This window comes from Haemorhous mexicanus, chromosome 3, assembly GCF_027477595.1.
Source record: "Haemorhous mexicanus isolate bHaeMex1 chromosome 3, bHaeMex1.pri, whole genome shotgun sequence".
In the NCBI taxonomy this organism is placed as follows: domain Eukaryota; kingdom Metazoa; phylum Chordata; class Aves; order Passeriformes; family Fringillidae; genus Haemorhous; species Haemorhous mexicanus.
Genome location: NC_082343.1, coordinates 74,140,483 through 74,155,179, shown reverse-complemented (window position 1 = coordinate 74,155,179; position 14,697 = coordinate 74,140,483). Strand labels below are relative to the sequence as shown.

General features: G+C 40.0%; 1 protein-coding gene across 1 annotated transcript in view; it reads right to left on the bottom strand.

Moving 5' to 3' along the window:
* Window positions 1–1,840: 1,840 nt before the first annotated feature.
* The window catches only part of HACE1 (HECT domain and ankyrin repeat containing E3 ubiquitin protein ligase 1), an 88,678-nt gene continuing 75,821 nt past the window's right edge, over window positions 1,841–14,697 (bottom strand). Inside the window, exon 24 of the mRNA XM_059842383.1 lies at window positions 1,841–3,736. Coding sequence (XP_059698366.1) covers window position 3,736 — 1 coding nt within the window. The 3' untranslated portion in view covers window positions 1,841–3,735. The remainder of the gene's footprint in view (window positions 3,737–14,697) is intronic.

Below are 14,697 nucleotides of genomic sequence, written 5' to 3'. Positions count from 1 at the left end.
ACAAAAATACGAAGTTAAACAAAAGCAAAATAAACTTAATTGGGTCATGCACCATGTCAGTATTAAAAATGGGACGTACACTAGTCCTCCTGAACACCAGTTGAGAGTTATTCCTTAGAGGTTGCAGTGTAAGAATGTCAACGCTTGCCCCTTGGACAAACCCCAGGATGAGGCGAAGCCATCAGTGGGGCTCTGAGTTTCACTGCAGGAACACCAGAGTATTCACAGACAATAAAACTTTCCTCCCAAGGTCATAAGCCTTGCAAACTTAGTGGTGAAGCAAACTAAACCGGCTGGGAATAAATACTCCTTGGGCTCATACCCATGTAACAGAATATTCAAGCGTTACTTAAATTTTTAAAATAATGAGGACATAGTTTTTAATATCTAACTAATGCAAAGACTAGATGATGATGCCTCTCCCTGGACTGTTATAAGCAATGACATATTTCCAATAATACCCCAACTGCAGACTGAATATGTAATAGATTAAAAGCACATTGAAAGAGATGATTAACACACGGTCCATTATGCGTTCCCTAAAGTAACATTTTCTGAAATATTAATACTTAATTATGGAGGTGGCAGAAGGCTGCAGGGTTTCCCTTCTTTCTTTTCTATGTTCTTGTTATCTGTCTCTAAAATATTAGAGATAATGAGAAATCATGTACCTGTGTAAACTCTAATAGGAGTAATGCGAAAAAGCAGAACAGAGAAAGAAAAAAAAAATGGGCCTCAAGCTGTTCATGGGGTCTCTGGTAATTGGAAGAGTCAATGGCTATATGATTCAAGAAAATACCTTCCCTGGAGAAGGAGACTGATTGTGCCACATTTATACAGCTGCTAACCAACACTAAGCAGGCTTTCCTTTGCATATTATTGGTGCCAGCCCGATGAGGCAGAAAATTGCATAGTGTCATTTAATTTCCCAATCTTTGTTTTCATTGTATTAATCTTTTGGCTTTACTTCACTTTATAATTTGAAGGCTCAGCAAGAAGCAAACCAAATGGAAATTCAGCTTACTTTCACGTCTAGCTGAATGTTCGTTGCAGTTTTGGAAAGTTTAATTCTGCGTAATCTCACCCATGAATAATAATCATCTGGTTTTGTATGCAGACATATTAGTGGTTATTAAAGACTGCCTTAAAAATTCCTGGGATTGTGCCCAAAAGTCAGTCACCAAAACATGATTAACAAATAGGTTACAGGAAGAGAGCAGATAGGTTTTTTCAACAGAACCTTTTCCCTTTAGTGTTATCAAAGAAAGTAAAGTTGGCAAACTCCCTGAGCTTGAGTAATAATTTTAAATTTTACAATTCCCAGACTGAAAATTCCAATGCTGAGGATTCAGACAGAGTGGTTGTCTTAAAAAAAGCCCAGGACATGAGTATGGAGGTTTCAGTTAGATAGAAGGAAGAGGAGAAAAAAAAAACCCTGACTCTTTTCCTGTGCTTGAAGTCACTTGACTCACCAAGGACTGGGCTGGGCTGGGTCCCTCTCAGACAGCAGGACCCTCCTGAGATCTGTCCAGAAGCAGGAACAGATTAGCAGAACCGTCTGCACCTCGTCCTCCATGCCAGGGCAAAGTTAGGAATAAATCCCAAATCCAGGACTTCAGTTTACTCTTATCCCATCCCAAAGCACATTGACTCCTTTTAAAAGGTCTGAAGGCTGACTCAATTGCTATTGAGTGTCTTAGGCTCATTAATCTTGTTGTCATTTATTGCACTGTGATGAAGACACACTGCAAATTTACACAACATGTTTAATACATATTTCGTGCTGTGGTTATATGATTCCTAGCTCACCCAAATAGGATTCATGAGCCATATCTGATGAATAAAGCTTTATTTAAAATGAGATGTCTTTTTCGTAAGTCTGTCACTGTTTTGTCAAAAAAGGGGTATTTTTCTTTCAACCAGAATCTCTCGTAACCATGATGGAATGTTTAAAGCTTCCTCTGCTCAGGTCTGCAGGGACATGTCTTACCCATAGAATTTTAGGGGTTTGCCTATTGGCTTCCAGTTGTAGGAAGTTTTCACACTTGCACGTGCCTTACTCTCATTAAAAGAACATACAGCAAATAATGCTGTCCCTGTCACATGAGCAAAATTGTGGAGACCTAAATAAATGAAGCTTGTGTTAAAAAAAATCGAAACAAAACAGAAGAGGGTATGCTTCAAATGTTCATGACCCAGGGGAAAAGGAAGGGGCGCCATTAACTGCACCCTGAATTTCAGTGCAGCTCTCCACTTCTTAGCAAGAGACAGAAAACATTGGATCAGCTGCTGACTAAATGATGGCCCTGAGAGAAGCCACCATCTGACTCATGAGAGCTGAGCCTCTTTACAGAATTTGAACAGAAGTATTTCCTCCCTCTAAGGGTGAGTAGCCCTACCCAGTCACTTTTCTCAGCTTGGCAAAAACAAGGTGTCCTCTTGAAACCCATCAGAAAAGTGGATTGCAATTAAAAGTCTCCAGTCTTGCTCTGCTGCTGTCACTTGCTCAACTCGTGCCCCTTGAGTGCACAAATCACACAGGGGGGCACTTGCTTCCTGCCATCATTGAACAGGTGGTGAAGTACTCAATTATCACCAGGAAAGAGATAAGATGTTTTAAGGCCTCTATGAGATGGTCATCATTCAGAGAGAGTTTAAAATTAGATTCTTGAATTCAGATTTCAAAATGGAGTTCTGAAAATTTTGCTAGAGCCACCCATGCTTCAAATGCACCAGAAGTTACTGGGCTGGAAGATAAAATACCTCAGGAGATTCTGCATCTATAATATTTTAGCTGTGCAATCAGATAGTCATAATGTTCCCTGTGGCTCCCAAATTTCACAGGAAAAGATGAGCAGCAACTCAAAGCTCCATTAGTCTTATTGAAATACTAGAAATACCATCCCCTTTCATCTGAATTAATCTAGCCTCAAGCAAACTCAGAGCATACAGGGCTTCTTCAGTTTGCACATTGAAATAACAATTCTTCATCCATTTCAGAATCCCTGTGAGCTCATTTAAAACAGACCAGAGGTACCCAAAATAGTTTCACAGATCTCAAGGCTCTTTGACATAAATTCAAATACTCCACCAATTAAGCTCAATGAAGATTTCAAAGTTCATTAGGACCAAGAATTGCATTTAGTTCCATACATTTAGAATAAAACAAGGTCCAGTAACAAAAAGAACTTAATTTTTTTTTTTTTTACATTCTGACTTAAACTGCCAAGAAACCTGGCTTGCTTCACCAATTTGTAATTGAGGCAACAATAGATGGACAATTATTAAATACTATGATATGGAATAGATTTAAAGGGTTTTCTTGCTTAAAAGTCGATGTGTCTTAGGAAGTCAACAACTAGAATTTGTACAAACTGTCATGCAGTTTTCATTGCTAGGGCCTGACATGAATATATTGCTGATATTTAATTGCAGAACTGAGAGAAGGTAAAACATGTATCAAGATAATGAAATTACAAAAGACAGTGACAATTCCTGAAGCTGGTAATTTATGGAGTATTTTCTACACTTGATATCACTTTTTGGTGGACTTCATGAGTTCTGTAAGAATGCTTTTCTGTATAACTTGGTTTTTTCAAGCACTTGTTTTTCCTTCTTGTCATGCTTTGATGCAGAAAGGATGAACCTCTTCCAAATCTTGGGTGCAGGAGGATCATGGGCCTTGCAAGCAGTCAAGGAGAGAGGGCACAGTTCCAAGGCTGCAGCACAAGCATGTCTGCAAGATAAAAGAATGTGGCATAAGACTGAGACAAAAAAGGTTTTCTGCTATGACTCAGTCCAGATGCTAAGGAGAAAAGTGCAAAAAAATGAAGTGCTAGCCTTCCTCAAAAGTCTTTCCCAAATTCTTCACTTGACAGTTAATTTATGTCTTCATGAAGGCCTGTATGTGTGTAGACAAATTCGTCAATAACTCAAGCTAACACAGAATACACAACCATAGCTGGAATAATAATGAAGTAAACATAATTATAACACTGAGAAGGTTGAGGATTTTTTACAAAAAAGAAGAAAAGGACCGTGCAAAATGTTAAACACACTAAATGCACTCACAGACACTGACATATTGTTCAATAAATTACGCTCCATGAGAAAATACACATTGTGGAATAGCTTAATAAGCAGATTTATTATAATTGTTTTTTAAAAGGGAAAATTGTTGGCAAACAACTTTATAAGAAACATCACCAACACTATAATTATGCAAGAGTTTTAATATTTTATTATGCCAATTATTCTTATTATCCAGATTGCATTAAGTGAAAAAGTGAAAACAGACCTGGTCAGCCTAGAATAAAAAAACACTGTGAAGACCTGTTTGATAGCAGAATTAAGAGATGGCATTTTTTTTCTTTCAAGCCCAGTTCCATGAAACATTTGCAAATCGTTTGACAGCAATTTACATCCTAAAAAGTTATCAGATATTCCTCTTAATGCATCTTAAGTCACAGAATGTTGCCAACAATGACCCATTACCACAGAAAAAAGGGCAGGGGGATGGGGAAAGGGAGAGGGGAACAAAAAGAACCAAACAGAAACCCCAAACCAACTACAATTAACCAACCAAACCAACCTAGCCAAGCTACACATACTGCCAGGTACCAAAGCCAGGAAAGACTGCAAGAATCACCAAATTTTAGGTCCCATAATAGCAGGATATCCATTAAGAGGTAAAATCCTATTCACTATGAAAAATGAGAAAGCAATGAGGAAATGTTTACACCAGCAAAACAAGTACAAGAAAAGTGATGTTAGGAAACTATTTGCATGCAAAATGACCGTAGTATTTTTTAATTATTTTAGTAGACAGTTTGAATTTGGTGTCTCCAACTCACTGACAGTATGCTTTAGCACAATCAACATTTACTTGCTTCTTGCCTATCCAAAGGTAAAGGTCCAGAAGATGTGATAGAATAGAAACAATTCACAGTTTCAGAAAGTGGCTTTCAAAATATTTGCAATGGAAATTGCAGCACTGTTTCTGGAATTTGTATCTAATTGCTTTTCCAAACCAAAATTCTCAGACTTTTTCACCTTTATATTTGGGATGGGCCATAATTTTCTTCTACAATTTAAAACAAAAGGAGAAAGCCTATGAGTTTAATTTGGGTGGGGGGGAGAGGGGAGTGAGGGAAGAGGTTGTACCTTCTGTGTGAGCCACAAGAAACAGACATTACAGCTAACAGCAACAAAAATAGTATTTTATGGTTTCCTATCTTTTCAGAGCTTTGTATGGGGCTGTCAGGGACAGTGGGCTGCTTCATTTTAAATTTCCACAGACTGCAGAATATTTCTGTACTTTCCCATCACTATAGCCCTCTGCCTTAAATAGTCAGCATGGCAAAGTACCTTCAAGTTTTAAAACATTGCAGAAACTTGGAGAACAGTTTTAGATTCCTTAATGCTATGCCCTTGAGACTGCTGCAGCCTTCTAGTGCCAATGGAAATGGTGTTTTGACTTTTCTGGACTTTCAATAAGACCTTAAAAGTTCAGTTTCAGTTCTAACTAATTGATTCAGATTCAGATGAAAGGAAATTGTGGTAATAATTGCCTGTAGCATTGGACCCATACGTAGTTCCATGAGGTCCAGATATTAGTGCAGAAACCCTGTACCCCCTGTGGCCCTGGCCTCTGACAACACCTTTTAGGAAGACTGCCATGTTCAACAACTCTAAACAATAAGGAATTTCTGATGGGAGTGAGAAGAGATACTGAAGTTATGGCTACAGGCACACAATATTTTAAAGACTCCTGAATTTTGGTACCATGATTAGCATCAACTCCTTTACAAGGAGTCTGAAGCTGATACCCTTTCAAATATCCTGTCCTTGCCTGTCTGTCAGTCTTGCAGGTGACTGCTGCTGTGTTAACACTTGTGTGTACTGCAGCTCTCCAGCCTCCCATGGCCATCCTGGGACTTGCAGCTTCTTAGTTCTGCTCTATTTGGGAACAATGCATCTCTTTAAATACAAATAAGAGGCCACCAACAATAACAAACAAACAAGAGAAATTCTGCTAATAAGCATTATAGTCTCCATGTCACACAAGGGGAAAGTAAGACAGGGAGATTTATTTGCCTGAAATTGAGAAGCCTATGCCAGAAGCAAAAACTGGAACCAGTCTCTGTGCTTTGACTGTAACCAGCCTGTCCTGAGGTAGCTGTTACCAGCATCCTGTTGGTGCCTTCAGCCACTAAAAAAATCACCTCTCATTCCAGGGACAACACCAGGCTCAGTGATGGCACTGTGTGAAAATGCCAGCACTGTCAGGGTAGATTTAATTTTGCCCATGTACTGCCCTGTGGCAGGGCTGGAGTGCAGACACTGAGGCAATATGCTCTTCCCAACACGTGGGACGATGACGTGCGCGCTTTCCGTGTGTCTGTAGGAACAAGAGGCAGCCCTGCCAAGAGCTCTGGAGAGCCACGTCCCTCAGACAGGAAGGAAAGGAGGAGTGGGGGGTGGAACTAGCTGGAGCTATAGGGAGATTCACAGAAGAAGTGCAATTGGAAAATGTAATCTCTTGGCTAGAAAGAGTCTGGTAGCTGGGAAATGGGAACCAGTCCACACTCGGCAGCTTATGCGAAGAATTTTGACAACCGTTTGGAACACTTTGAGTTTGCATTTAAAGTTAAATTGGGAGAGACAGGAGAGACAGCAAATAATAAGAAACAATGCAGTGAGATAAAGAAGGTCTTAGAGTAGATATTTTAAATACCAACACAGCTAATAAATGCAAATGAAGTTCAGTGCTGATAAGCACAGAATTATGAGACTGAAAGCAAAGAATGAAAAGGAGGAACTATCTGCTTAGAAGCAATCAGCTGCACTGTAATGGCCAAGAATGAGATCTGAGGAATTATTGGAAAAGAAATCCCTAAAGCTTTCAGCCCAATGAGGAAATGATTGAAATAAACAAGATGATAGGCTTTATTAAACCACCAGAATATAATGTTCAGCTTCCACACCCTGCAAAGGGTAGGAGTGAAATGCACCAAAGCAAAAGGATTAAAACCAAAAAAGCAGCACTAACCTCATAGAATAAGATGGATTTTTGCCCTTGGCTTTTGTCTGAAGCCTGAATGTTCTCAATTGTTGTTCTCCTTTGTTACTATAATGTCCTATTTTATTATTCCTCTTCCTTTTATTATTTTTCAGCCTGTCTGATAAAACTTTATGAGAACTTACCCAGGAAAGGACAGCATCTCCTTCACAATCACAGTAATCTATTGTTCAAGTCAGGCAGATTTTTAAAGCATAAATCCAAATTATACATTGGATGGCTACCTGGGTTACCATATTACCTCAGAACAATGTGCAGGAACAAAATTAAAAGCAGTATTACGCAGTATAGCAATGTTCAGAGAGGGTGTCAGCAGAGCCTGGACATGGCAAGGAGGAAGCAGGACGGAAGCAGGAGAGAGGAACTTGCACTAGTAAGGTGTACACATAATACAAGAGTTAAATACAGAGGAAACCAATCAATTACTGCAGTAATTTCTCAAGGCAGTTTGCTCAGCCATCTCTCAGCACACGACCTCCAGAACCTACTGGGCAGCTGCTAGCAGCCATTAGCATCTTCTGGAATAATCTCCAATCCCAGCCCTCAACCTCCTTGCTGGCTCTGAGAACACCACAGAAGAGAAGAATGGACAAAAGTGTGGCAGCCTGAAAAGTGTTTACCTCGGACCTGCTGAGGGTTCCGCTCAGATCAAACACATAAACAATATTTTCTGGAGTTTTTTTCAATACCCTAAAGAAAATGCTGGTTTTAATAGGAAACTGTTAACATTTAATTTGCCACGTTGTCTTTTAACTCACGTGAACTTTTTCTACTCCTGCAATCATTTGGCAAGAAATCTCATGGGTCCATTCAAAATAAGACCATTAGTTTTGCTGAGGCCTTTCTAGTGATAAGCAGAAGAGTGAGTAAAGTTTTCCTTCCTTTTTTTTATGGGGTTCCCTATCCTGCTGAAAGAATATTCAGCTTGTGATCCACAACAAAAGTCCTTAGACTTTTTTTCACAGGATTGCTTTCCAGTTAGTTGTTCTTAATCCCAATTTTGGCAGCAGTAAATAACTTCAGTGACTGTGGAGTCCAATCTTTGCCATTTTCTTGTTTTGTATTTGGTCTGTTTGTACATGTTTTCAACATCACTTAACCCGTGCTTCATGTGGCTGCTCTCCCCTCCTCATTTTTTCCTGACTTGAAATTTAATAGGATATTTTTTATCCCTGAAGTAAGACATTAAAAACATCATTGACTTGTACCTGAGAAAGAACAGATGCCTGCAGATACACTTCCATTCTGATAGTGAAATATTGCCTGATGGCTTTTCTAAGGTGTTTTGCCTCTACCTTGCATAATTCCCACTGTGCCTCCAAAAATGCTGTAAAGACAGACTCAGAAGCCTCAAAAATTTCTAGAGTTTCTTGGTTTGATTTTGGTTTTTTTCCAGTAGGTACATGTATGTAGCTCATCTATTCAGGTATTTTCCTGCAGCTGAATTCAAGTTTACTGCCCTTCAGTAGTTCTTCCACCCATTTCATCCTTCAGGAAAAAAGATTATATCTGCCCTTCTCCCAGACATCACCTACACTCTCTTTTCCTGTAGAAATAAGTTACTGTGATTCCAGGATCACCTGGGGCTCTAAACACCCTAGTCTTAAACTTCCTGCTGCCCTGCAGAAGCTGTACATTTGAAAGCTTCAGGCAGATATTCTCCACCTTCTCACACTTAATTAGGATGTACTGAACCTGCAATATAAAAATGAAAATGGAAAGGGCTTTAGGGACTCTGTTTCAATGCTATTTTTGGTCTACATTTTCTTGCTCTGTTGGGCAATAAACCAACCTTTTCCTTAGCCACCATCTCTCTTAGCAGGTATGGCTAAAGAATGATTTGTTTCTGTGCCTTGTGTGTCCTGATGGTCAAGTTGACTCTTTTCATGCAGAAGAGTAACAAGCAACTGGAATGACAGTGACACAGGGGCTGATGTGATCAGGCTTCAAACTGCTGAGCCACAGGTGCAGCTTCCTCATTTCCTGGTGATGTATTAAAACGTCTCCTCTGGTCTATTCCTGCAGACAGATGTTTTCAGGTGGATTTCCTCATAATTGCACTTTCCAGGGCACATTGCTTCTCATTCTGTTCTAATCCTTCTATTTTGGTCTGCCCAGTGTATGAAACCTTAAATTGAACACTTTCAGGCTGCCACAAAGGTTAAAAAACCTATTTACCACCACATCAGACTCTGACTTGCAGGAGATGCCAAACTCCTCCGGATTCAACAGGACTCCAGGCCTTATTAGGACCTCTGGAAACATCCAGGCTCCCAATCAAGACCTCTCAAGAGTGGGTCATTTTGTCTCAGCAAGGCTATTTTACACTTCTCTGCTGGCACAAGAGAGCCCAAAATCTGGGGTAGTTGTCACCTAGGCATTTCTAGAGGGCACAAAATCTCCATAGACAACTCTAGCACTTTGCCTGGATGCTCCCAACACAGCGGCACAGAGCTGCTTTCTTTATCCCTTTCACTCCTTGAGTGTTCGGAGGCAGCTCCCAATGGGCAGAGAAATGCTTTCACCCCCAAACCACCCAAACATCTGTAAAGTGAGCCTGGCTCAGGGCCAGATGTGGCTCAGCAGCCCCAAGGGGAGCTGACATGTCAGAGCAAAGTGGGGAGTACTGGAGGAGTTAATATCTCATCTTTAGCAATTCCTGAGCACATCTCAGCCTTTGGGTCATTGACTTTGTGACTTTCTTTGCAGCAAAAGAAGAAAAACTGAAAGAAGGACATGCAGAAACACAAGCATGTGAAAAGTACACTTTTAATAGCCTCTCCTGGGCAGAATCAACTGAACTCAGATGCAAAACTACTTTTTGCCAAACTGCATGAAAGCATCATAAGATCTCATTTTATCTCTCTTCTGGATTTATTGTAGTGGTGCCCTCTCACACTTCCATTCCAAAAGGCACTCCCATTATAAACCTCCTCCCTTTTTCAAAGAATTTAACTCATCTCCATATGTGCATGATGCTGTAGCTTGGCAATAAAGTCCTTAGTCCAGTTGTGGGGGTTTTTCCAAGAGGCTAAAATGTGTTCTGCAGTTTTTGATTTACAGACACATAAAAACTCTAAAATTTACACTTTTAAGAGCTAGGAAGTGTACCTAAAAAACAGAAATTATTGAAGCCAGGGGGAAAATGAACTATTCTGGATTTTAATCCTAGAATCATTTACTTGAAAGGCAAAATACGTTTTTCTCAGACCTCATCTCCTCATATTTTCAAATATGGCAAAGGTTCAATGTATTCCACTTGCAATAAAGTTTCTGGAGGGGAATAGAGGAGGAATAGAGAATTTTGCCTGTGATATAGGACATAAGGGAGCAATTAGGTATTTGTAGTTATGACTCAAAGGGTTACAAGGCATGACCAGAGGAGCCAGTCCCACGTCATCAGACACAGACAGCAGTAAAATGGCATTCCAGCAAAGCTGGCACTGCATCCAAAAGGCAACAGCTTCTGAGAAGCAGAGGACGTGGTGGCTGATCCCTTAGAAAGACAGTTGCTGAAATCTGTCCCCACACCCACAAAAGGCAGCTTTCTGCACGTGTTCTGAGCTTAGTCTAATGTTTGACGTAGCTGTAATAAAGTCAGTTGAATTTTGCTGAGAAGTAAAATCTGCCACACACCAGTACCCAGGACACTCCAAAGGGGGCTGTAGGTGTCTCGAAAGAACAGCCCACCTCTGTTTTCCTGCATTATTGCCTGAGCCCACACTCCTAACTGTTGAAACAAACAGGTGTAAAATCTTTAAAATCTAGTTTGCAGCAAAAAGTAACAAGACTCTGCTGGCAAAGCATCTAACATATTCCTACACTGGCTGTTGGAAAACATCTTGCATAATTTTTTAACTCACTTGATGCCTTGTGTATTCAGAAAAGGAAACCACCAGCAGCAGCATCTTTTACAGCAGCCTGCTGCTAAGTTAGGGTGGGTAGCACAGGAGACCCGCTGGTCAGATGTTCAAGGCCAGAACAAACTGCTAGTCTCATTTGCTGCCTCACTCTTATACGGGCAAATAAATGCACTTTGCTGCACTGCATTTCTCATGCCTCAGCTGGCAGAACCCAAACTCTGCAGTGGGCTGAGTACCTGTTTTGTTTTGTTTGCCAGTCAGTGTCATCGCCCCACCACTGCCACAACCCAGTCTGGCTGCTGCTCTCCCTGGGCAATAGCCCAGGTACTCCTCGGTCCAGGCAGAAATTAGGAGACTGAGCCAGCAGTTCCCAAAGTTGTATTTGATCCTTGGTAGATAATTTCATTAACATAATTAACTGGAGTTTGTTCTGCATCATGACAGAGAGTGCCCCTTCGCATGTATGTAGCCTCCATGGATTTGAAAGATATCCCAAGTGCTGAGATGAAAATGGAAACTGAGGCTGTGTCACACCTGGTGTCCCATCCTCTGAATTCCCTTATCTTGCTCTTTTCGTCTCTCTTTTACCATAAAACATGCAGTGAAACTGTCTTTTGGCTGTTTCAAGAGCCATGGCAAAAAATGAGTACTTTACCAGGGCTGTCTGCTGTAATACTGCAGTATAGACTTCGCCTCACGTGTTTGGAAGTGATCCAAACAAGAGAAGCAAGAGCTGCACACTCAAATTAAGCAAGTTCAAGATGCAGCAAGCCAAAAATGAGTAAAGTCATTGTTTATGGCCCTTGTAATTGTTTTTTTGTAAATTATAAAAAGAGTGAGAAAAAAAGAGACAGTTTCGTTGTGTTTCTTTTTGACACAGTGCCTGAAAGACTTGACATATTTTTAAATGAAAGTAAGCGAATGTTTTAGATATCCCTTGGCATTATTTTGCTATATATTCTAGAAAATATTTAGTTTATTGAGGCCTAAAACAGTTGAACAAGGAAGTGCAAAAATGGAAGTGACACAATTTTCTTTTTAAGGTGATTCATAAACATCTTGGTAACTGCTGATCCAGATATTTCATTATGAACTTCAGACAATTCACTATTAAACTTCCCCAGTCTGTTCTGCAATGAGCGAGGAAACAGGGAAAAGGAAATAAACAAAGGTGCAGCTTTCTGGTAATCCATTACACCAATAACGTACACCGCTTTTAAAAAATGAGCTTCATTTGCTGTGATTTGGTTACATTTTCTCTTTGTATGTAAATGCTTTTTAGATGTAGTAGTCTCAGTACTTATCTCCTGCAGCTGCAAGGTTTTGTTTTTCTCACTTGATGGTGAGTAAAATTATCCCCTAATATATTCTCTAATGTTAGGACATGGGACTATATGTCATTTAAGACAATTCTAGAAAAGAAAGTGCCATGGCATTGAAGTGCAAAACAGTAGCACTTGTTTTTGCAGTTTCAGTTTTCAAAACATAATATTATCTGAAAACAGAATAATTCAAAACTAACTCAGGAAATTCAGTATCGTGGGCTACACGCTTGCTCCACCACACAAGCTCAGTTGTGAGCAGGGACATTTACTCCAGAGCAATGAATCCTGCAATAACACTCAAGAGTAAAGCATTTACTTTCCCTCATAAATTGTCACACTTCAAAACATTAAAAAACCGTTTCTGTATTCTCTTTAATCAAAATCAGTTCTATAAAAGCAGAACACAGGCTTAAAGAAGGCCCTAGACATACATTACCACGACACCATAAAGCACGGTGTGTATGAGGTATGCTACACTGTCACTGCTACTCAGCTGGAGAGACCTGCAATGCAGTAAATGTTTGAGAGGAAACGAAAGGCTAGGAAGCTTTACATTTCCTTTACATGTACCCAAAGCATTTCATATTTCAATGTACTTATACAAACATGTCCTTGTTTCAGGCTTTTAGGGGGAAAAAAACAAGCGCAGTTTACTACTAAATGACTGCTATCTGCAAGTGGCAATTCCAGCAAGCAGCCTGTAATTTGTCAGGGACAGATAACAGAATGCTGTTATCCTGCACCTGGTTAATCCCAGGCCAGTTTATCTTGTGTGCGTGTCTGCACAGCCCAGCAACATGAGCAGTAACAAATCTCACGGCGTATGCACAGATCCTGTTGCCTTGTTCATCACACTTTGTCTTTTTTTATAAGCTGCATGTAAAGTGTTCTTCCAAGGTTTGCTAACTATAGAACACACATTTGAAGTCCAGGACAACTGGAATTTTATAAGAATCTCCCCTCTCATTCAGCTGTTTTGAGAGAGGTAATGAGAGAGGAAGAGAGGTTTTTCTAAACAAACGAGTCTTCACATTGGAAATAGTCTATGTTCTAATGCGCCGTGGCAGAACATTAAAGTGTGCTGTGCAGGCCTTTAATAGAGAGAATATTACCATTTGTGGTTAGTCACCATCCATAGCCCGTTATTTGAAGGAAAATATTGTCCACTAATAGCAGCACACAGGAAATTGCTCCCTTGATAGAAATGGCTTACAAGTAGGAAACAACTTTGGAATGGAGATTTGCTAATAGCTTTACCTTGTCTTCACAACATTTTTTATTCTTCTTTGCCTTTACTGCAAAGATGACTCCTTAATAGAGTAGAGCCGCTATCAGAGAATATTAGTTATTCATGTAGCTTCTGTGAGCTGTGGAAATAAATTATTGCAAGCTGAAAATGTTTCTCAAAGACCATAAAAAGCACCCCTTTTATGCTGCTCCATTAGGTACAATTATTTTATTTATTTCCAGCTTTATATTTCTCTGTTAGTATCTTGTTCACTTGTCCTGAGGACAAGATGTAATTTGTCTTATCAAAATCACCTAGCCCAGTCTGAGGTCAAGTTTAACTAGGAAAGCAACTGGTAATTATGCAGATCATCTTAAATAAATTTAAGTGAAGGCAAATACTACACAGAATGGCATGGATCCAACATAAAACCTGGATACTGCATCTTCCGTTCCATCAGCTGACATTGTAAAATGCACAGGTTTCACTGAAGCCATTTTTCCAAGTAATATTTAACAGTGTAACTCTCTTACACACTACAGAATGTGCAATAATGCCTTTTTTCCATATTGTCTCTCATCTGACAATCTCAAGCGACTTTTCAGGTATTAAGATATTAAAAAAAAATTGGTTAACATGCTATCAAACGAGGGTTTTTTTTTTCTGATTTTAATCCATTTGGGTTTTTGTTCCCCATATGGCTGGAATCCAGACATGGGGGGTTTTACAGAAGTCTGTTCAGAGGATTGTTCTCACAACTAGTTCTGAGCTGCTAACAGACATAATGACCTTCATGGTCTGTTGATATTTACAGAGTGAATCCCTTCATGATTGCCACCCCCGGTACTTTTCCTCAGGAGTTTGAAGGGGCTGGAGAAAATTGGCAGACAAAAGTAGTTGGATATGTCTCAAGCCTCTGATTTCTGTCTGTCAGAGAGCAAGTGGGCAGCTTAGGAAGCAGAGGTCAAGGGAGACACCGCTTGCCATGAGAATCATGGAAGCTGATGTGGGAACCTGATCAAGCAGCAAGCTTTTTATATCTCTAGTTGCCCCAAGGAAAAGAGAAATATTGATATTCACCCTCTAAGATGAACAATATGCTTAACTGACACTCAGCTCGTGGTTATTCAGATCAGAATATCGAACAGTTTGGACAGATACCTGCTGTCCTCAGGAGGCTGAGTTGCCAGCTTACATTCC